The sequence below is a fragment of the Salmo trutta genome, chromosome 25 (assembly GCF_901001165.1).
Source record: "Salmo trutta chromosome 25, fSalTru1.1, whole genome shotgun sequence".
Taxonomy (NCBI): Eukaryota; Metazoa; Chordata; class Actinopteri; order Salmoniformes; family Salmonidae; genus Salmo; species Salmo trutta.
This window is the reverse complement of record NC_042981.1, coordinates 2364326-2387754: the sequence shown is the minus strand read 5'-3', so window position 1 is coordinate 2387754 and position 23429 is coordinate 2364326. Positions and strand designations below refer to the sequence as shown.

The window sequence follows — 23429 nt, the reverse complement described above, 5'->3', positions numbered from 1 at the left end:
AATGATTCCAAGCACCACCCTCCTTTTGATGCTTCCAGTCTGTTATTCAAACTCAATCAGCATGACAGAGTGATCTCCAGCCTTGTCCTCGTCAACACTCACACCTGTGTTAACGAGAGAATCACTGACATGATGTCAGCTGGTCCTTTTGTGGCAGGGCTGAAATGCAGTGGAAATGTTTTTGGGGGATTCAGTTCATTTGCATGGCAAAGAGGGACTTTCCAATTCATCTGATCACTTTTCATAACATTCTGGAGTATATGCAAATTGCCATCATACAGCCTGAGGCAGCAGACTTTGTGAAAATTAATATTTGTGTCATTCTCAAAACTTTTGGCCACGACTGTAGAACCCATTGCCCTTTATGTTTGTGAGGTCTGAGGTCCGCTCACCAACCAACAATTCACAAATGGGACAAACATCAAATTGAGACTCTGCATGCAGAATTCTGCAAAAATATCCTCTGTGTACACCGTAAAACACCAAATAATTCATGCAGAGCAAAATTAGGCCGATACCCGCTAATTATCAAAATCCAGAAAAGAGACGTTAAATTCTACAACCCCTTAAAAGGAAGCAATTCCCAAACCTTCCATAACAAAGCCATCACCTACAGAGAGATGAACCTGGAGAAGAGTCCCCTAAGCAAGTTGGTCCTGGGGCTCTGCTCACAAACACAAACAGACCCCACAGTGGCAGAATACCGGACCACTGTGACTGACCTATACTTAAAGAAAGCTTTGACTATGTACAGACTCAGTGAGCATAGCCTTGCTATTGAGAAAGGCAGCCGTAGGCAGATCTGATCTGATCTGATCAAGAGAAGACAGGCTATGTGCACACTGCCCACAAAATGAGGTGGAAACCTACAGCCAAATGTATGACCATATTAGAGACACATATTTCCCTCAGATTACACAGATCCACAAAGAATTAGAAAACAAACCTGATTTTGATAAACTCCCATATCTACTGGGTGAAATACCACAGTGTGCCACCACAGCAGCAAGATTTGTGACCTGTTGCCACAAGAAAAGGTCAACCAGTGAAGAACAAACACCATTGTAAATACAACCTATATTTATGTTTACTTATTTTCTCTTTTGTACTTTAACTATTTGCACATCGTTACAACACTGTATATAAATACATAATATGACATTTGAAATGTCTTTTATGAGTGTAATGTTTACTGTACATTTTTTATTGTTTATTTAACTTTTATTTATTTTCTAGCTCACTTGCTTTGGCAATGTTAACGTATGTTTCCCATGCCAATAAAGCCCTTAAATTGAATTGAATAGAGAAAGAGAGAGCGAGTGAGAGCGAGCGAGCAAGAGAGTGAGAGAGAGAGAGAGCGAGAGAGAGAGAGAGAGAGAGAGTGAGAGAGAGAGAGAGAGAGAGAGAGAGAGACAGAGAGAGAGAGAGAGAGAGACAGAGAGAGAGACAGAGAGAGAGAGAGAGAGAGAGAGAGAGAGAGAGAGTGAGAGAGAGAGTGAGAGAGAGAGAGAGAGAGAGAGTAGTTAATATAGCTGTTGGGGTTGGTTAGTCAGCGGGGACACTAAAGAACTGGCAGAGTGTTGTTAGTGTGGAACAACACTCTGGATTAACATGAAGCACACACCACATCAAAACACATCACACCACCATACTACACACACACACACACACACACACACACACACCATACTATCAAACCACACCACTGCACCTGAGTTGCCATAGCGACTTCCTCCTGAGAGAGAGAGCATGGACGAGACACTAGTTATGACAGTCTATATATCCTACAGCATCTATATATCCTACAGCATCTATATATCCTACAGCATCTATATATCCTACAGCATCTATATATCCTACAGCATCATATTATGACAGTCTATATATCCTACAGCATCATATTATGACAGTCTATATATCCATTATGACAGTCTATATATCCTACAGCATCATATTATGACAGTCTATATATCCATTATGACAGTCTATATATCCTACAGCATCATATTATGACAGTCTATATATCCTACAGCGTCTATATATCCTACAGCATCTATATATCCTACAGCATCATATTATGACAGTCTATATATCCATTATGACAGTCTATATATCCTACAGCATTATATTATGACAGTCTATTTATCCTACAGCATCTATATATCCTACAGCATCATATTATGACAGTCTATATATCCATTATGACAGTCTATATATCCTACAGCATCATATTATGACAGTCTATATATCCTACAGCATCTATATATCCTACAGCATCATATTATGACAGTCTATATATCCATTATGACAGTCTATATATCCTACAGCATCATATTATGACAGTCTATATATCCATTATGACAGTCTATATATCCATTATGACAGTCTATATATCCTACAGCATCATATTATGACAGTCTATATATCCATTATGACAGTCTATATATCCATTATGACAGTCTATATATCCATTATGACAGTCTATATATCCATTATGACAGTCTATATATCCATTATGACAGTCTATATATCCATTATGACAGTCTATATATCCTACAGCATCATATTATGACAGTCTATATATCCTACAGCATCATATTATGACAGTCTATATATCCTACAGCATCATATTATGACAGTCTATATATCCTACAGCATCATATTATGACAGTCTATATATCCTACAGCGTCATATTATGACAGTCTATATATCCTACAGCATCATATTATGACAGTCTATATATCCTACAGCATCGTAGCGTATATATACTGAGTGTATAAAACATAAAAAACAACATGCTCTTTCCATGACATAGACTGACCAGGTGAATCCAGGTGAAAGCTATGATCCCTTATTGATGTCACTTGTTAAATCCACTTCAATCAGTGTAGATGAAGGGGAGGAGACGGGTTAAAGAAGGATTTTTAAGCCTTGAGACAATTGAGAAATGGATTGTGTATGTGTGCCATTCAGAGGGTGAATGGGAACGACAAAATATTTAAATGCCTTTGAACGGGGTATTGGGGCAACATAGCTTCAGTGTGTAAATCACCTAGAAAGGTGTGTCGGTATCGAGTAATTGTCTCTGGCCCCCTCCCAGTTAGGGGGAGTGATGAGCTCTACAGCAGAGAGTCTCTGGCCCCCTCCCAGTTAGGGGGAGTGATGAGCTCTACAGCAGAGAGTCTCTGGCCCCCTCCCAGTTAGGGGGAGTGATGAGCTCTACAGCAGAGAGTCTCTGGCCCCCTCCCAGTTAGGGGGGAGTGATGAACTCTACAGCAGAGAGTCTCTGGCCCCCTCCCAGTTAGGGGGAGTGATGAGCTCTACAGCAGAGTCTCACAACTCAATCGCTGGTTGAAAACGGTTTTCTGCCACTCTCAAAACATAGAATTTGTAGATAATTGGCCCTCTTTCTGGGACTCACCCACAAACAGGACCAAGCCTGGCCTGTTGAGGAGTGACGGACTCCATCCTAGCTGGAGGGGTGCTCTCATCTTAACTACGAACATAGACAGGGCTCTAACTCCTCTAGCTCCACAATGAAATAGGGTGCAGGCCAAGCAGCTGTTAGCCAGCCTGCTAGTTTAGTGGAGTCTGCCACTAGCACAGTCAGTGTAGTCAGCTCAGCTATCCCCATTGAGACCATGTCTGTGCCTCGATCTAGGTTGGGCAAAACTAAACATGGCGGTGTTCACCTTAGCAATCTCACTAGTATAAAGACCTCCTCCATTCCTGCCATTATTGAAAGAGATTGTGATACCTCACATCTCAAAATAGGGCAACTTAATGTTAGATCCTTCACTTCCAAGGCAGTTATAGTCAATGAACTAATCACTGATCATAATCTTGATGTGATTGGCCTGACTGAAACATGGCTTAAGCCTGATGAATTTACTGTGTTAAATGAGGCCTCACCTCCTAGTTACACTAGTGACCATATCCCCCGCACATCCGGCAAAGGCAGAGGTGTTGTTAACATTTACCATAGCAAATTTCAATTTACAAAAAAAAACGACCTTTTCGACTTTTGAGCTTCTAGTCATGAAATCTATGCAGCCTACTCAATCACTTTTTATAGCTACTGTTTACAGGCCTCCTGGGCCATATGCAGCGTTCCTCACTGAGTTCCCTGAATTCCTATCGGATCTTGTAGTCATAGCAGATAATATTCTAATTTTTGGTGACTTTAATATTCACATGGAAAAGTCCACAGACCCACTCCAAAAGGCTTTCGGAGCCATCATCGACTCAGTGGGTTTTGTCCAACATGTCTCCGGCCCTACTCACTGCCAGTCATACTCTGGACCTAGTTTTGTCCCATGGAATAAATGTTGTGGATCTTAATGTTTTTCCTCATAATCCTGGACTATCGTACCACCATTTTATTACGTTTGCAATTGCAACAAATAATCTGTTCAGACCCCAACCAAGGATCATCAAAAGCCGTGCTATAAATTCTCAGACAACCCAAAGATTCCTTGATGCCCTTCCAGACTCCCTCTGCCTACCCAAGGACGTCAGAGGACAAAAATCAGTTAACCACCTAACTGAGGAACTCAATTGTACCTTGCGCAATACCCTAGATGCAGTTGCACCCCTAAAAACTAAAAACATTTGTCATAAGAAACTAGCTCCCTGGTATACAGAAAATACCCGAGCTCTGAAGCAAGCTTCCAGAAAATTGGAACGGAAATGGCGCTACACCAAACTGGAAGTCTTCCGACTAGCTTGGAAAGACAGTACCGTGCAGTATCGAAGAGCCCTCACTGCTGCTCGATCATCCTATTTTCCCAACTTAACCTGTCTGGGCTAGGGGGCAGTATTTTCACGGCCGGATGAAAAACGTACCCAATTTAAACAGGTTACTACTCTGGCTCAGAAACTAGAATGTGCATATAATTAGTATATTTGGATAGAAAACACTCTGAAGTTTCTAAAACTGTTTGAATGGTGTCTGTGAGTATAACAGAACTCATATGGCAGGCAAAAACCTGAGAAAAATCTCTGCAGGAAGTGGAAAGTCTGAGAATTGTAGTTCTTCTTTTGATTCTCTATCGAAGCTACAGTGTCTGTGGGGTGACGTTGCACTTCCTAAGACTTCCATTGGCTGTCTAAAGCCTTCAGAAAGTGGTTTGAGCATTCTCCTGTCACTGGGCAGATTATAGGAGCTCAGTTACTGAGTGGTCTGCCTGGCAACAAAGGGATTGGATATGCTCGGTCCCGCGAGCGCGCCCCTCCTTCTTTTTCTTCTTGAATGACTATGCTATTGTCCGGTTGGAATATTATTGCAATTTTACGTTAAAAATACCATAAAGATTGATTTTAAACAGCGTTTGACATGCTTCTAAGTACGGTAATGGGGCATTTTGACTTTTCGTCTCTCGTTCCGCGCCCGCGCATCAATCTCGCGCGTTATGACTTTGGATAAGTGATCTGTACGCACAAACAAAAGTATTTGTACATAAATATGGATTATTTCGAACAAAAACAACATTTCTTGTGCAAGTAACAGTCCTGGGAGTGCATTCTGACGAAGATCAGCAAAGGTAAAATAATATTATTAATACTAATTCTGAGTTTAGGTTGCCCCGAACTTGGCGGGTGTCTGAATAGCTCACCGTGATGGCTGAGCTATGTACTCGGAATATTGAAAAATGTGCTTTCTCCGTAAAGCTATTTTAAAATCTGACACAGCGGTTGCATCCAGGGGTAGTCTATCTATAATTCTTTAAATAATTTTTATATATTTTGTCAACGTTTATGATGAGTATTTTTGTAAATTGATGTGCACATTCACCGGACGTTTTGGTGGGAATACATTTTCTGAACGTCACGCGCCAATGTAAAATGCTGTTTTTGGATATAAATATGAACTTTATCGAACAAAACATACATGTATTGTGTAACATAATGTCCTAGGAGTGTCATCTGATGAAGATCGTCAAAGGTTAGTGCTTCATTTAGCTGTGTTTCGGGTTTTATTGACACATGTCCTTGCTTGGAAAATGGCTGTGTGATTATTTTTGTCTATGTACTCTCCTAACATAATCTAATGTTTTGCTTTCGCTGTAAAACCTTTTTGAAATCGGACAATGTGGTTACATCAAGGAGAAGTGTATCTTTAAAAAGGTGTAAAATAGTTGTATGTTTGAGAAAGTAGAATTATGACATTTTGTTGTTTTTGCCGCCCTGATATTTCACTGGCTGCGTCCCGCAGGTGGGACGCTAGCCCATACAAGTTAATTGAGGAAATTAAGAACAATCCGAAATTTCTTTTTGATACTGTCGCAAAGCTAACTAAAAAGCAACATTCCCCAAGAGAGGATTGCTTTCACTTCAGCAGTGATAAATTCATGAACTTCTTTGAGGAAAAGATCATGATCATTAGAAAGCAAATTTCGGACTCCTCTTTAAATCTGTGTATTCCTCCAAAGCTCAGTTGTCCTGAGTCTGCACAACTCTGCCAGGACCTAGGATCAAGGGAGACACTTAAGTGTTTTAGTACTATATCTCTTGACACAATGATGAAAATAATCATGGCCTCTAAACCTTCAAGCTGCATACTGGACCCTATTCCAACTAAACTACTGAAAGAGCTGCTTCCTGTGCTTGGCCCTCCTATGTTGAACATAATAAATGGCTCTCTATCCACCGGATGTGCACCAAATTCACTAAAAGTGGCAGTAATAAAGCCTCTTGAAAAAGCCAAACCTTGACCCAGAAAATATAAAAAACTAATCGGCCTATATCGAATCTTCCATTCCTCTCAAAAGTTTTAGAAAAAGCTGTTGTGCAGCAACTCACTGCCTTCCTGAAGACAAACAATGTATACGAAACGCTTCAGTCTGGTTTTAGACCCCATCATAGCACTGAGACTGCACTTGTGAAGGTGGTAAATGACCTTTTAATGGCGTCAGACCGAGGCTCTGCATCTGTCCTTGTCACGTCCTGGCCAGTATAAGGGTTAATTGGTATTGTAGTTTGGTCAGGACGTGGCAGAGGGTATTTGTTTTATGTGGTTCAGGGTGGTGTTTTGGGAAAAGGGCGTTTGATTTAGTATTTCCGGGTTTTTGGTTTATGATCTATGTTTAGGTAATTCTATGTCTAGTCTAGGTAGTCTGTGTTTCTATGGTTGATTAATTGGGGTTGGGACTCTCAATTGAAGGCAGGTGTTTTCTCTTTGCCTTTGATTGAGAGTCCCATATATTAGGGTGTGTTTGTCTTGTATTTGTGGGAGATTGTTTTTGCGTTGCGTGTTGTTGTGAGCCTGCAAAACTGTCATTTGTCGTGCTTATTGTTTTCTAGTTTTTCGTGTTCAACGTTCTTTAATAAATTAAGAAAATGAACACCAACTCTGCTGCATATTGGTCCACCTTTTCAGACGACGATTTCGCTATATCGTCCTCCGACGAAGAAAGCCGTGACAGTCCTCATGCTCCTAGACCTTAGTGCTGCTTTTGATACCATCGATCACCACATTCTTTTGGAGAGATTGGAAACCCAAATTGGTCTACACGGACAAGTTCTGGCCTGGTTTAGATCTTATCTGTAGGAAAGACATCAGTTTGTCTCTGTGAATGGTTTGTCCTCTGACAAATCAACTGTAAATTTCGGTGTTCCTCAAGGTTCCGTTTTAGGACCACTATTGTTTTCACTATATATTTTATCTCTTGGGGATGTCATTCGAAAACATAATGTTAACTTTCACTGCTATGCGGATGACACACAGCTGTACATTTCAATGAAACATGGTGAAGCCCCAAAATTGCCCTCGCTAGAAGCCTGTGTTTCAGACATAAGGAAGTGGATGGCTGCAAACGTTCTACTTTTAAACTCGGGCAAAACAGAGATGCTTGTTCTAGGTCCCAAAAAACAAAGAGATCTTCTGTTGAATCTGACAATTAATCTTGATGGTTGTACAGTCGCCTCAAATAAAACTGTGAAGGACCTCGGCGTTACTCTGGACCCTGATCTCTCTTTTGACGAACATATCAAGACTGTTTCAAGGACAGCTTTTTTCCATCTACGTAACATTGCAAAAATAAGAAACCTTCTGTCCAAAAATTATGCAGAAAAATGAATCCATGCTTTTTTAATCCATGATTTTATCACTTCTAGATTAGACTACTGCAATGCTCTACTTTCCGGCTACCCGGATAAAGCACAAAATAAACTTCAGTTAGTGCTAAATACGGCTGCTAGAATCCTGACTAGAACCAAAAAAATGTATCATATTACTCCAGTGCTAGCCTCCCTACACTGGCTTCCTGTTAAGGCTAGGGCTGATTTCAAGATTTTACTGCTAACCTACAAAGTATTACATGGGCTTGCTCCTACCTATCTTTCCGATTTGGTCCTGTCATATATACCTACACGTACGCTACGGTCACAAAACGCAGACCTCCTTATTGTCCCTAGAATTTCTAAACAAACAGCTGGCGGCAGGGCATTTTCCTATAGAGCTTCATTTTTATGGAATGGTCTGCCTACCCATGTGAGAGACGCAGACTTGGTCTCAACCTTTGAGTCTTTACTGAAGACTCATCTCTTCAGTAGGTCCTATGATTGAGTGTAGTCTGGCCCAGGAGTGTGAAGGTGAACGGAAAGGCTCTGGAGCAACGAACCGCCCTTGCTGTCTCTGCCTGGCCAGTTCCCCTCTCTCCACTGGGATTCTCTGCCTCTAACCCTATTACAGGGGCTGAGTCACTGGCTTACTGGTGCTCTTCCATGCCGTCCTTGGGAGGGGTGCGTCACTTGAGTGGGTTGAGTCACTGACGTGGTCTTCCTGTCTGGGTTGGCACCCCCCTCGTGGGGGATATCTTCATGGGCTATACTCGGCCTTGTCGCAGGATGGTAAGTTGGTGGTTGAAGTTATCCCTCTAGTGGTGTGGGGGCTATGCTTTGGCAAAGTGGGTGGGGTTATATCCTGCCTGTTTGGCCCTGTCCGGGGGTATCATCGGAAGGGGCCACAGTGTCTCTGACACCTCCTGTCTCAGCCTCCAGTATTTATGCTACTGTAGTTTATGTGTTGGTGGGCTAGGGTCAGTCTGTTATATCTGGAGTATTTCTCCTGTCTTATCCGGTGTCCTGTGTGAATTTAAGTATGCTCTCTCTAATTCTCTCTTTCTCTCTTTCTTTCTTTCTTTCTCTCTCTCTCTCGAGGACCTGAGCCCTAGGACCATGCCTCAGGACTACCTGGCATGATGACTCCTTGCTGTCCCCAGTCCACCTGGCCGTGTTGCTGCTCCAGTTTCAACTGTTCTGCCTGTGTCTATGGAGCCCTGACCTGTTCACCGGACGTGCTACCTGTCCCAGACCTGCTGTTTTCAATTCTCTAGAGACAGCAGGAGTGGCAGAGATACTCTCAAATGATTGGCTATGAAAAGCCATCGTACTTCTACACCTGCATTGCTTGCTGTTTGTGGTTTTAGGCTGGGTTTCTGTACAGCACTTTGATATATCAGCTGATGTAAGAAGGGCTATATAAATAAATTTGATTTGATTTGAAATATAAATACATTTGATTTGGTAGTAGGTGCCAGGCGCACCTGTTTGTGTCAAGAACTGCAAACGCTGCTGGGTTTTTCACCCTCAACAGTTTCCTGTGTGTATCAAGAATGGTCCACCTACCCAAAGGACATCCAGCCAACTTGACACAACTATAGGAAGCGTTGGAATCAACATGGACCAGCATCCCTGTGGAACGCTTTTGACACCGTGTAGAGTCCATGCCCCCGACAAATTGAGGCGGTTCTGTACAGACCCTAACATGCAGACCACACCGCTCATGTCGCAAAATAAATGTACACATACATGCTATTCAATCATTGCGTAGCCAGGCGCTAAAATAGGTTCTATTTGTGACGCTTGAAGTCCCGCCTCTCCCATCTCCTCATTGGTTGTTAGGAGCATATACCCAAGTGGGTGATTGAAAGATAAACTGTGGTCCACACTCCAGTCTAGTTGGTGGTGGTAATGCACCTTAAAATTGGTTGCCAACCGCCATATAAAGTCCATAGAAGAAGAAGGAGAGATTACTAGAAACGAACTCGGTTTACCGTTTTATCTGTGGATTAATTATCGGAGTAGAGGACCTTGTGCATTTCAGGTAAAATAACAACCCAATGTTAATATCCCAGGACAAATTAGCTAGCAACATCAAGCTAACTAGCTAAATTTCCATGAATGTTTAATGCTTTTTCGACCTGTCCCCAAATTAATAGAGTTGGTTCAGAGTTGGTTTTGATATTTCAACCTGCGTGAAAGTGGTCTGGTCAGCAGGTTAGGAGTGTCTGGAGAATTATTATTATTTTTTCAGACTAGATGATGTCATTGTTGTAAAAATGTGGATTTACTATCATTTATTATTATTATAATTGTTTAAATGATTTAACCTTTATTTAACCTTTATTTAACCTTAATTTAACTAGGCAAGTCAGGTAAGAACAAATTCTTATTTACAATGACGGCCTACCCCGGCCAAACCCAAACGACGCTTGGCCAATTGTGCGCCGCCCCTACGGGACTCCCAATCACAGCCGGATGTGATACAGCCTGGATTTACATATTATAATATTTATTATGCTAATTTCCTGGTGAACACAGAACGGTGTCACTATATTTATTACTCAGACTAACATTTTCAGCACAACACAAATAATTAGTTATGGTAAACACACTTCCTTTATTACCTCAGATTGGTGATGTTAGTATTAAAGTCTACAGTCATCACAATCTCACAAAGCAGATGAATATCTCTCTTAAAAATCTCTGGCCTCACATTAATTCACGGGTTTGAGAGAGAGGTTAAGTTCTCACTTTGTCAGAGATATTCAACGCCTTCAGAAAATATTTATACCTATTGATTTATTCCACCATTTAATGTGTTGAATTCAAAATGGATTTAAATTGATTTTTTTCCCCCTCAGCCATCTACAGACAATATCCTATAATGACAAAGTGAAAATATGTTTTTTAGACATTTTTGCAAATTTATTGAAAATGAAAAAAAAATTTGGAAATATATGTTAGAATCACCTTTTGCAGCGATTACACATGTGAGTCTTTCTGGGTAATTCTCTAAGAGCTGTGAGTCTTTCTGGGATAGTCTCTAAGAGCTGTGAGTCTTTCTGGGTAATTCTCTAAGAGCTTTGAGTCTTTCTGGGTAATTCTCTAAGAGCTGTGAGTCTTTCTGGGATAGTCTCTAAGAGCTGTGAGTCTTTCTGGGTAATTCTCTAAGAGCTTTCCACACCTGGATTGTACAATATTTTCACAATATTTGCACATTATTCTTTAAATTCTTCAAACTCTGTCAACTTTGTTGTTGATCATTTGCTAGACAGCCATTTTCAAGTCTTGCCGTAGATTTTCAAGCAGATTAATGTAAAAACTGTACCTAGACCACTCAGGAACATTCAATGTCGTCTTGGTATTTTTAATAATCCATTAAAAAAAATCATCCGTTTCCAGCTACAATAGTCATGTACAACATTTACAACATTAACAATGTCTACACTTGTATTTCTGATCAATTTGATGTTATTTTAAAAAATTGACCAAAAAAAATTGCTTTTCTTTCAAAAACAAGGACATTTTCTAAGTGACTCCCTAAACTTTTGAACGGTACTGAATGTTCTTGTTTGCTATGCATGAATATAATTATATTGGACAAGTTATCCTTCATCACATGACAGTATTTGTCTTGTATCCATTTAGTTCACATTAGGAAGAAACAGCGTTCTAATTTAGTTAAATTACATCATATTAACCTTTTATGGCTCAGTTGGTAGAGCATGGTGTTTGCAACGCCAGGGTTGTGGGTTCGATTCCCACGGGGGACCAGTACGGAGCAGAAAATGTATGAAATGTATGCATTCACTACTGTAAGTCGCTCTGGATAAGAGCGTCTGCTAAATGACTAAAATGTAAAATGTTTTAATATTAGTTTATCAACGGAATTTTTTTTTAAATCATGAACATCGTTGTCATATTATAGTACACACGGGTGTGAAATTCGTATGGATGAATCACAAAAACAGCAATTCTAATGTAACATTATCTACACAGTGAAACACCACTAATGTGGCTATTAGTCCTTCTTAAACAGCCGGTAAAATAACTTATTTAGCTATCGAAAGAAGAAAAAGATGTGAAGGTTTTTGTAAGGACGCTCACCTGTCATGTCCACAACGATGCAGCAGTAAAACCAGCAACGTGTCTGAGGAGAATCCTTATTCTGATCGCTGTCAACTTCATTCATTTTAACAGGTAGTGAGGAGATCGATTATGTTACTTGTTTACTTGTTATTCGTGAGAGATATTTGTATTTATTTTTTGCGATAGTAGTTCACTGAATTTGCTACAAATGTCTGGTGTTCGGTAGAATGTAAAACGCGTTATCATGGGATGCTGCCTTCAAATCTCATTCCAAATGGCAGTAACCTTTAATAACCGTTAATAACCTTTAATAACCTTTAATAACCGTTAATAAACTTTAATAACCTTTAATAACCGTTAATAACCTTTAATAACCTTTAATAACCGTTAATAACCTTTAATAACCTTTAATAAACTTGAATAAAAGTCCACACAAGGTGTCATAAATATTGCACACCACTCACTGGGTGTGAACTCCATGACGCTCCGACGGTGCTGCTCAGACCACTGCGCTACGGGAAGTTCATAATACTTTTTGCCGTGAAAATACTTCGATACATGATGGTATGAGGACGATTGGTTTGTTTCCCCTTTTTACCGCAGCCCTCTAGATACAGTACTGCACTACTGTAGCCTGAAAACACTGCTTCCAGCTGCACCCTGGTGGCCATTATACACTGGTTAAATATGTATTCAAATCCGGCCTGCGATGAAACGGGTCATATTAAAATCCGACACATGTACTACAGAGTATAGCTAACGTAACACACTTAGACACCATGGGGGCGGCGCACATTTCGCCCAGCGTCGTCCGGGTTAGAGGAGGGTTTGTCCGGCAGGGATATCCTTGTCTCATCGCGCATTGTGTGCATTGTGTCAAAACGCAGTGCGGCTTGGTTGGGTTGTGTTTCGGAGGACGCATGGCTCTCGATCTTCGCCTCTCCAGAGTCCGTACGGGAGTTGCAGCGATGAGACAAGACTGTAACTACCACCAATTGAATACCACGAAATTGTGTGGGAAAAAAGGGGTAAAATAATAAAATCAAATAAAAAATGATATGGCTGCTATATATTGTACACGTCTAAGCCAAGACAGTTAGGGTTAGGGTTGGGGTTAGGGTTAGGGGTTAGGGTTAGGGTTAGGGTTGGGGTTAGGGTTAGGGTTAGGGGTTAGGGTTAGGGTTGGGGTTAGGGTTAGGGGTTAGGGTTAGGGTTAGGGTTAGGGTTGGGGTTAGGGTTAGGGTTAGGGGTTAGGGTTAGGGTTGGGGTTGGGGTTAGGGTCAGGGGTTAGGGTCAGGGGTTGGGGTCGGGGGTTAGGGTTGGGGTTGGGGTTGGGGTTAGGGTTAGGGTTGGGGTTGGGGTCGGGGTCGGGGTCAGGGTTAGGGTTGGGGTTAGGGTCAGGGTTAGGGTTAGGGTTACCTGTTAACATTCCCCTAAGCACTAAACTGACAAAATGAGGAAGAACAGCTCATGTTTACTGTGTCATTACACCTGAAGGTATTACATCACTCCAGTATCACAGTGGGCCATACAGTACAGTTAGTAATCCACTGTACCTTGCTGGGGAGTGGAGGTGGGGGGGCTGAAGGGGAGAGGAGCCCCCCGGGTGTGGGGATGATGGGGGCCCCCAGGGGGGTCTGTGCCGGGGTAGAAGGCTCGCTACTGCTCATCTCTCCAGCCGAGGCAGACACAGACCCAGAGGGCCCCGCCTTGGAGGCCCCGGTTCCCGCAGGACGGCTGGGCTGGAGGGGGAGAGAGGAAGAGAGAGAGAGAGAGGAGAGAGAGGAGGAGGGGAGAGAGAGAGAGAGAGAGAGAGAGAGAGAGGAGGAGAGAGAGGAGAGAGAGAGAGGAGGGGAGAGAGAGAGAGGAAGGGAGAGATTGAAAGAGGAGGAGAGAGAGAAGAGGAGAGAGGAGGAGAGAGAGGAGAAAGGAAGGGAGAGAGAGAGAGAGATGAGGGTTCGACCACCATGTCCCCAGCAAGAGGCTAGACACTGGGGACGAGACAAACACTGAAACATTGGAATCAAGTGGAATGAGAAGGAATGTTCACGGTGATATTTGGTATAGAAAATATAATGTCTGGCAAAGCTTCTGACATTCACCAGAGGACAGATGGATTAATACAGACCTATGTAAGAAAAATATTAGTTATGAGTGACAAAATATATATATATATATATATATATATATATATATATATATATATATAAAGAAAGGAATGAAAGAAAGAAAAAAGTTTGAAAAACATAGAAGTTCACTCAAGAAGATAAGGAACAAAATGCCTCTGTAGAAGATTGGGCTCACCTTGGGCCTTCTGGCCGTAGTCTGAAGAGTAGTGGAGAGGACAAGAGAGGAGAGGAGGAGGGGAGAGGAGAGGAAGAGGAAGGTAGAGGAGAGGAGAGGAGAGGAGAGGAAGAGAGGAGATGATGGGAGTGGAGCAGAAGAGAGGAGGGGAGAGGAAGAGAGAGGACGGGATGAGAGAAAGGGGAGGATTGGTGATAAGAGAAAGGGAGAGATGAGGAGGGGAGAGGAGAGGAGAGGAAGAAAGATAGAAAGAGGAGAGGAAGAGAGAGTAGAGGAGAGAGATGATTGGAGAGGAAGATGGAGGAGATGATTGGAGGGGAACAGAGAGGAGAATATCATTGAGAGGAAGAGAGAGAGGAGGTGAGGAGGGGAAGGGAGTGAGGAGAGGATTGGAGAGGAAGAGAGCGGAGAGGTAGAGAGAGAGGAGAGGATTGGAGAGGAAGAGAGAGGAGAGATAGGAGAGGTTAGAGGAGGAAGAGACAGGAAGAGAGAGGAGAGGAAGAGACAGGAGAGGTCAGGAGAGGTCAGGAGAGGAAGAGAGAGGAGAGAAAAGGCCCCATCAGAAGGGTTAGTGGCATGCTGAAACCAGATATAACTCAGTACAGTCAGATCAGCTGATGAGGACAAGACAGGAAGTCCTTCATCGCCACTTTCTGACAACCACATCACATATCGTCTAAAGCATAACACTGCCGTTCGTCATCTTCTGGGTTGTTCTACAAGGGAACTTCTCCACCGCAACACAACTGAACAGGTTATAGCAGGATGAACAGGTCATAGCAGGATGAACAGGTTATAGCAGGATGAACAGGTCATAGCAGGATGAACAGGTTATAGCAGGATGAACAGGTTACAGCAGGATGAACAGGTCATAGCAGGATGAACAGGTAACAGCAGGATGAACAGGTCATAGCAGGATGAACAGGTTATAGCAGGATGAACAGGTTATTGCAGGATGAACAGGTTATAGCAGGATGAACAGGTCTTAGCAGGATGAACAGGTTATAGCAGGATGAACAGGTTATAGCAGGATGAACAGGTTACAGCAGGATGAACAGGTTATAGCAGGATGAACAGGTTACAGCAGGATGAACAGGTCATAGCAGGATGAACAGGTTATAGCAGGATGAACAGGTTATTGCAGGATGAACAGGTTATAGCAGGATGAACAGGTCTTAGCAGGATGAACAGGTTATAGCAGGATGAACAGGTTATAGCAGGATGAACAGGTTACAGCAGGATGAACAGGTTATAGCAGGATGAACAGGTTATAGCAGGATGAACAGGTCATAGCAGGATGAACAGGTCATAGCAGGATGAACAGGTCATAGCAGGATGAACAGGTTATAGCAAGATGAACAGGTCATAGCAGGATGAACAGGTCATAGCAGGATGAACAGGTTATAGCAAGATGAACAGGTCATAGCAGGATGAACAGGTTATAGCAGGATGAACAGGTCATAGCAGGATGAACAGGTTATAGCAGGATGAACAGGTCATAGAAGGATGAACAGGTTATAGCAGGATGAACAGGTTATAGCAGGATGAACAGGTTACAGCAGGATGAACAGGTTATAGCAGGATGAACAGGTTATAGCAGGATGAACAGGTTGTAGCAGGATAAACAGGTTATAGCAGGATGAACAGGTTATAGCAGGATGAACAGGTCGTAGCAGGATAAACAGGTTATAGCAGGATGAACAGGTTATAGCAGAATGAACAGGTCATAGCAGAATGAACAGGTCGTAGCAGGATGAACAGGTTATAGCAGGATGAACAGGTTATAGCAGGATGAACAGGTTATAGCAGGATGAACAGGTTATAGCAGGATGAACAGGTTATAGCAGGATGAACAGGTTATAGCAGGATGAACAGGTCGTAGCAGGATAAACAGGTTATAGCAGGATGAACAGGTCGTAGCAGGATGAACAGGTCGTAGCAGGATGAACAGGTTATAGCAGGATGAACAGGTTATAGCAGGATGAACAGGTCATAGCAGAATGAACAGGTCACCACAGTGATATTTTTCTTGGCGATTGTTCGCTGAGCTAGAGTGCCTCTTGTTCTAACATTCCTCCTGAAAGCCTCTGTGTCTGGCTGTTGGTCTCTGGCCACACATAGTTCAACCTCAGAGAGACGAAGAGACAGAGACAAAGAGACAGAGTCTATCTGATAAATGGCTGGTACCACCAGCGTCTTTCTGATTAATGACTGCATTGTGTCCGGAGGGTGAAACAACATGTCTGATACAGACGAGAGGGAGTGAACCTTAACCCTAACTACTCTGACCCCACTGATGGGATTTAGTCAGATCACTACACTGGTAGAAAAAAAGGGTTCCAAAAAGGGTTCTTCGGATGTCACAATAGGAGAACCCTTTTTTGGTTCCAGGTAGAACCATTTTTGGTTCCAGGTAGAACTTTTTTGGTTCCAGGTAGAACTCTTTTGGTTCCTGGTAGAACCCTTTTGGTTCCAGGTAGAACCCTTTTGGTTCCAGGTAGAACTCTTTTGGTTCCAGGTAGAACCCTTTTGGTTCCAGGTAGAACTCTTTTGGTTCCAGGTAGAACTCTTTTGGTTCTAGGTAGAACTCTTTTGGTTCTAGGTAGAACCCTTTTGGGTTCTGCGAGAAACCCTTTCAACAAAGGGTTCTACCAGGAACCAAAATGGTTCTACCTGGAACCAAAAAGGGTTCCTTCAACAAGTTATCCTATAGGGACAGCCGTAGACCCCTTTCAAATTCAACACGGCACCTTTTTTTTCTAAGAGTGTAGTAGAATCAGGGCAGCTGACGAGCGTTGTCATGCTGTCCTCTGGATCAGGAGAAAGATAGAATTCATCCAAGCACTGAAATGTCGGTGTACTTTCTGAATTGACCGGCATTAATCTGAAATGTCGGTGTACTTCCTGAATTGACCGGCATTAATCTGAAATGTCGGTGTACTTCCTGAATTGACCGGCATTAATCTGAAATGTCAGTGTACTTCCTGAATTGACCGGCATTGAACTGAAATGTCGGTGTACTTCCTGAATTGACTGGCATTGATCTGAAATGTCAGTGTACTTCCTGAATTGACTGGGATTGATCTGAAATGTCAGTGTACTTCCTGAATTGCCTGGGATTGATCTGAAATGTCAGTGTACTTCCTGAATTGACTGGCATTGATCTGAAATGTCAGTGTACTTCCTGAATTGACCGGCATTGATCCAAACACCCTATCAACTCGCACTAATTCATGAGCTGTTAACATATGCTAATGAGCTGTTCACATATGCTAATGAGCTGTTAACATATTCTAATGAGATGTTAACATAACCCAGAACTATATTCTATATTGGCAGATCATTTATACAACAACAATATCAAAACAGAACACATTTACATAATCCCCTAATGAAATGAGGTATGGATTAAGCACCTATCTAGATCACAGCTCTGCCAACACAAATTGACCAACTAAAAGATGACGACAACGACAACAACATCCCATAATAAACATCATCAGATGGTGCTCTGTACCTTCCTGGGGGCAGGAGTCTGTCTCATCATATTGGCAAGAGAAGAAGACACACACAGACACACACACACACACGGTCACACACACACGGTCACACACACACACTAGGATGAGAGATACTCAGTTACACAGCGCCATTGTGAGAGCACATAGACGGTCAGACAGACGGACAGCCACAGACGGTCAGACAGACAGCCACAGACGGTCAGACGGCCAGTCAGTGAGGTAGGCAGACAGACAACCAGCAGACAGCAGGCAGTAGCAGCTCTGTTCAGCTCCGACAGGGGGAAGGAAGCTGCAGCTGGTGCAAATGGCCGCAGATCAGGCTCCTTTCTGTTTTCTCGCAGCCAGCCCCTCTATAAACCTTTCCGTATAGTCCTTTCTGTTCCATCCGTGTTACGGGGGTTGGGTTGCCAGTCGTATAATCACAACGCTTCGACTCTGCTCTGCAGGGTTGCCAGATTGTATAGTATCCTTCCTCAGACCTTCCCTCTTCTCTGTCTGATTAATTCTCTCTCTCTCTCTGATCTGGCATCCTACTGTGATGCAAAAGCTAACTCTGTTCTGTTCACACAGAGAAACCTCCCCTTTCTGGCTCTCTCTCTGTCGCTCTCCTGCTCTCTCTGTCCCTCGCTTCCTCCGTCTTTCTCACTCCTGCTCTCTCTGTCCCTTCCTATCTCTGTCTTTCTCTCTCCTGCTCTCTGTGTCCCTCCCTTTCTCTCTCTTTCTCTCTCCTGCTCTCTGTGTCCCTCCCTTTCTCTCTCTCTCGCTCTCTCGCTCTCTCGCTCTCTCGCTCTCTCGCTCTCTCGCTCTCTCTCTCTCTTTCTCTCTCTCTCCTCTTGTGTTCATGGTGATCTGCCAACCACTACCCTGCTCATACATTACATCATTACTCTGCCCCCTCCCAGATAGGTGTACAGAGCAGAGGGAGGAGTGAGTTCGTGAGAGGGGAAGGAGGAGAGAGATGAAGAGCAGGAGGAGAGAGATGGAGAGAGGGGAAGGAGGAAAGAGATGGAGAGAGGGGAAGGAGGAGAGAGGTGAAGAGCAGGAGGAGGGAGGTGGGGAGAGGGGAGGGAGGAGAGAGGTGAAGAGCAGGAGGAGGGAGATGGAGAGAGGGGAGGGAGGAGAGAGGTGAAGAGCAGGAGGAGGGAGGTGGGGAGAGGGGAGGGAGGAGAGAGGTGAAGAGCAGTAGGAGGGAGATTGAGAGAGGGGAGGGAGGGTAGAGGTGATGTATTGAGAGGAGGGTAGAGGAGGGGTAAGGTGATGTATTGAAGGGAGAGTAGAGGAGGGGGAAGGTGATGTATTGAATAGAGGGTAGAGGAGGGGGAAGGTGATGTATTGAAGGGGAGGGTAGAGGAGGGGGAAGGTGATGTATTGAGGGGAGGGTAGAGGAGGGGGAAGGTGATGTATTGAAGGGAGAGTAGAGGAGGGGGAAGGTGATGTATTGAGGAGAGAGTAGAGGAGGGTAGAGGAGGGGGAAGGTGATGTATTGAGGAGAGAGTAGAGGAGGGTAGAGGAGGGGGAAGGTGATGTATTGAGGAGAGAGTAGAGGAGGGTAGAGGAGGGGGAAGGTGATGTATTGAGGAGAGAGTAGAGGAGGGTAGAGGAGGGGGAAGGTGATGTATTGAAGGGAGAGTGGAGGAGGGGGAAGGTGATGTATTGAATAGAGGGTAGAGGAGGGGGAAGGTGATGTATTGAGGGGAGGGATAGAGGAGGGGGAAGGTGATGTATTGAATAGAGGGTAGAGGAGGGGGAAGGTGATGTATTGAGGGGAGGGATAGAGGAGGGGGAAGGTGATGTATTGAAGGTAGAGTAGAGGAGGGTAGAGGAGGGATAGAGGAGGGGGAAGGTGATGTATTGAGGGGAGGGTAGAGGAGGGATAGAGGAGGGGGGGAGGGAGGGTAGAGTCTGGGTGTATCTAGTCTAGGTTACTGGGCCAGAGCAGACTGTAGTCTGGGTGTATCTAGTCTAGGTTACTGGGCCAGAGCAGACTGTAGTCTGGGTGTATCTAGTCTAGGTTACTGGGCCAGAGCAGACTGTAGTCTGGGTGAATCTAGTCTAGGTTACTGGGCCAGAGCAGACTGTAGTCTGGGTGAATCTAGTCTAGGTTACTGGGCCAGAGCAGACTGGAGTCTGTATATCCATTACCAAAGCGCAGGGGGAAAATCTGTTCTCTTTAAAAATGTAACACTAAGAGTCTCTCTCTCAGGGAGGAGAGAAGATGGAGACGGAGGGATGGCCAGAAGGAGGAGAGGGGATGAATTAGGGAATAGACTGAGGGAGGAGAGAAGATGGAGACGGAGGGATGGCCAGAAGGAAGAGAGGGGGATGAATTAGGGGATAGACTGAGGGAGGAGAGATGGAGGGATGGCCAGAAGGACGAGAGGGGGATGAATTAGGGGATAGACTGAGGGAGGAGCGATGATGGAGACGGAGGTATCATGTTACTGCTTTAAAAACAACAGCAGCAGGGTGAAATCACTGTATCCGAGGTCAGTGTCCCGGGCGGGATGGAGAGATACCACACAGAGAGACATACAGGTGTAGGATTACTGTCCTTACAGCCCCAGGATACTTAGCAGACAGAACACTGCTGACAGTAACAACAACTTGCACTTCCTCTACACTCAGGCTCAGACAGACAGTGTTCTATAGAGTCTCATGTTAAAACTGCTGTTTAGGGACTCAGGTTAGGGACTCAGACAGACAGTGTTCTATAGAGTCTCATGTTAAAACTGCTGGTTAGGGACTCAGGTTAGGGACTCAGACAGACAGTGTTCCATAAAGTCTCATGTTAAACTGGTTAAGGACTCAGACAGACAGTGTTCTATAGAGTCTCATGTTAAAACTGCTGGTTAGGGACTCAGACAGACAGTGGTCTATAGAGTCTCATGTTAAAACTGCAGGTTAGGGACTCAGACAGACAGTGTTCTATAGAGTCTCATGTTAAAACTGCTGGTTAGGGACTCAGGTTAGGGACTCAGACAGACAGTGTTCTATAAAGTCTCATGTTAAACTGGTTAGGGACTCAGACAGACAGTGTTCTATAGAGTCACATGTTAAACTGGTTAGGGACTCAGACAGACAGTGGTCTATAGAGTCTCATGTTAAAACTGCTGTTTAGGGACTCAGGTTAGGGACTCAGACAGACAGTGTTCTATAGAGTCTCATGTTAAAACTGCTGGTTAGGGACTCAGGTTAGGGACTCAGACAGACAGTGTTCTATAGAGTCACATGTTAAACTGGTTAGGGACTCAGACAGACAGTGGTCTATAGAGTCTCATGTTAAAACTGCTGGTTAGGGACTCAGACAGACAGTGTTCTATAGAGTCTCATGTTAAACTGGTTAGGGACTCAGGTTAGGGACTCAGACAGACAGTGTTCTATAGAGTCTCATGTTAAACTGGTTAGGGACTCAGGTTAGGGCCTCAGACAGACGGTGTTCTATAGAGTCTCATGTTAAACTGGTTAGGGACTCAGGTTAGGGCCTCAGACAGACAGTGTTCTATAGAGTCTCATGTTAAACTCTGAGCTGGCCTCTCCTCTCTCCTTCTCTCTGAGCTGGCCTCTCCTCTCTCTCTCTCTCTGAGCTGGCCTCTCCTCTCTCTCTCTCTCTCTGAGCTGGTTCCTCTCTCTCTGAGCTGGCCTCTCTCCTCTCTCTCTCTCTCTGAGCTGGCCTCTCTTCTCTCTGAGCTGGCCTCTCCTCTCTCTCTCTCTGAGCTGGCCTCTCCTCTCTCTCTCTCTCTGAGCTGGCCTCTCCTCTCTCTGAGCTGGCCTCTCCTCTCTCTGAGCTGGCCTCTCCTCTCTCTTTCTCTGAGCTGGCCTCTCTCCTCTCTCTCTCTCTCTCTGAGCTGGCCTCTCCTCTCTCTGAGCTGGCCTGTCCTCTCTCTCTCTCTGAGCTGGCCTCTCCTCTCTTTCTCTCTGAGCTGGCCTCTCCTCTCTTTCCCTCTGAGCTGGCCTCTACTCTCTCTGAGCTGGCCTCTCCTCTCTCTGAGCTGGCCTCTCCTCTCTGACTGGAGTCTCTGAGCTGGCCTCTTCTCTGTCCCTGAAGTCTTTGGGTGTGCCCAGAATGGCACCCTGTTCCCTATATAGTAACTACTGACCAGCCCTTGACTGCTCCCCTGGTCTAGATAAGGGGGTCATCACCCCTGGTCTAGATAGGGGGGTCATCACCCCTGGTCTAGATAGGGGGGTCATCACCCCTGGTCTAGATAGGGGGGTCATCACCCCTGGTCTAGATAGGGGGTCACCACCCCTGGTATAGATAGGGGGGTCATCACCCCTGGTCTAGATAGGGGGGTCATCACCCCTGGTCTAGATAAGGGGGTCATCACCCCTGGTCTAGATAGGGGGGTCATCACCCCTGGTCTAGATAGGGGTCATCACCCCTGGTCTAGATAGGGGGGTCATCACCCCTGGTCTAGATAGGGGGGTCATCACCCCTGGTATAGATAGGGGGTCATCACCCCTGGTATAGATAGGGGGTCATCACCCCTGGTCTAGATATGGGTCATCACCCCTGGTCTAGATAGGGGGGTCATCACCCCTGGTCTATATAGGGGGCCATCACCCCTGGTCTAGATAGGGGTCATCACCCCTGGTCTAGATAGGGGTCATCACCCCTGGTCTAGATAGGGGGGTCACCACCCCTGGTATAGATAGGGGTCATCACCCCTGGTATAGATAGGGGTCACCACCCTGGTATAGATAGGGGTCATCACCCCTGGTCTAGATAGGGGGGTCATCACCACTACAACACTGCAGCCACTCACTACCTGACATTTATCATGATAGCCAACAGAAGCGTACAGTCTGCCGTTTCACTGTGTGTGTGTGTGTGTGTGTGTGTGTGTGTGTGTGTGTGTGTGTGTGTGTGTGTGTGTGTGTGTGTGTGTGTGTGTGTGTGTGTGTGTCTGTGTGTGTGTGTGTGTGTGTGTGTGTGTGTGTGTGAAGACAGCAGTACATCACTGAGTAGCACAGTACAGCATCAGTTAACATGCTACTGGGTAAACAGCATCAGTTAACATGCTACTGGGTAAACAGCATCAGTTAACATGCTACTGGGTAAACAGCATCAGTTAACATGCTACTGGGTAAACAGCCCCCCAGTTAACATGCTACTGGGTAAACAGCATCAGTTAACATGCTACTGGGTAAACAGCCCCCCAGTTAACATGCTACTGGGTAAACAGCCCCCCAGTTAACATGCTACTGGGTAAACAGCATCAGTTAACATGCTACTGGGTAAACAGCATCAGTTAACATGCTACTGGGTAAACAGCATCAGTTAACATGCTACTGGGTAAACAGCATCAGTTAACATGCTACTGGGTAAACAGCCCCCAGTAACATGACTGGGTAAACGAGCATCAGTTAACATGCTACTGGGTAAACCGCATCAGTAACATGCTACTGGGTAAAACAGCATCAGTTAACAGTACTGGGTAAAACAGCAT

The 23429-nt window shown here is 44.4% G+C and overlaps 1 protein-coding gene across 1 annotated transcript in view; it reads right to left on the bottom strand.

Moving 5' to 3' along the window:
* Positions 1 to 23429, bottom strand: part of dctn1b (dynactin 1b) — a gene marked incomplete in the record, with an annotated part of 103850 nt that overhangs the window by 63296 nt on the left and 17125 nt on the right. The window contains 3 exon segments of the mRNA XM_029712617.1: positions 13711 to 13896; positions 14459 to 14479; positions 17976 to 17993. Coding sequence (XP_029568477.1) covers positions 13711 to 13896; positions 14459 to 14479; positions 17976 to 17993 — 225 coding nt within the window.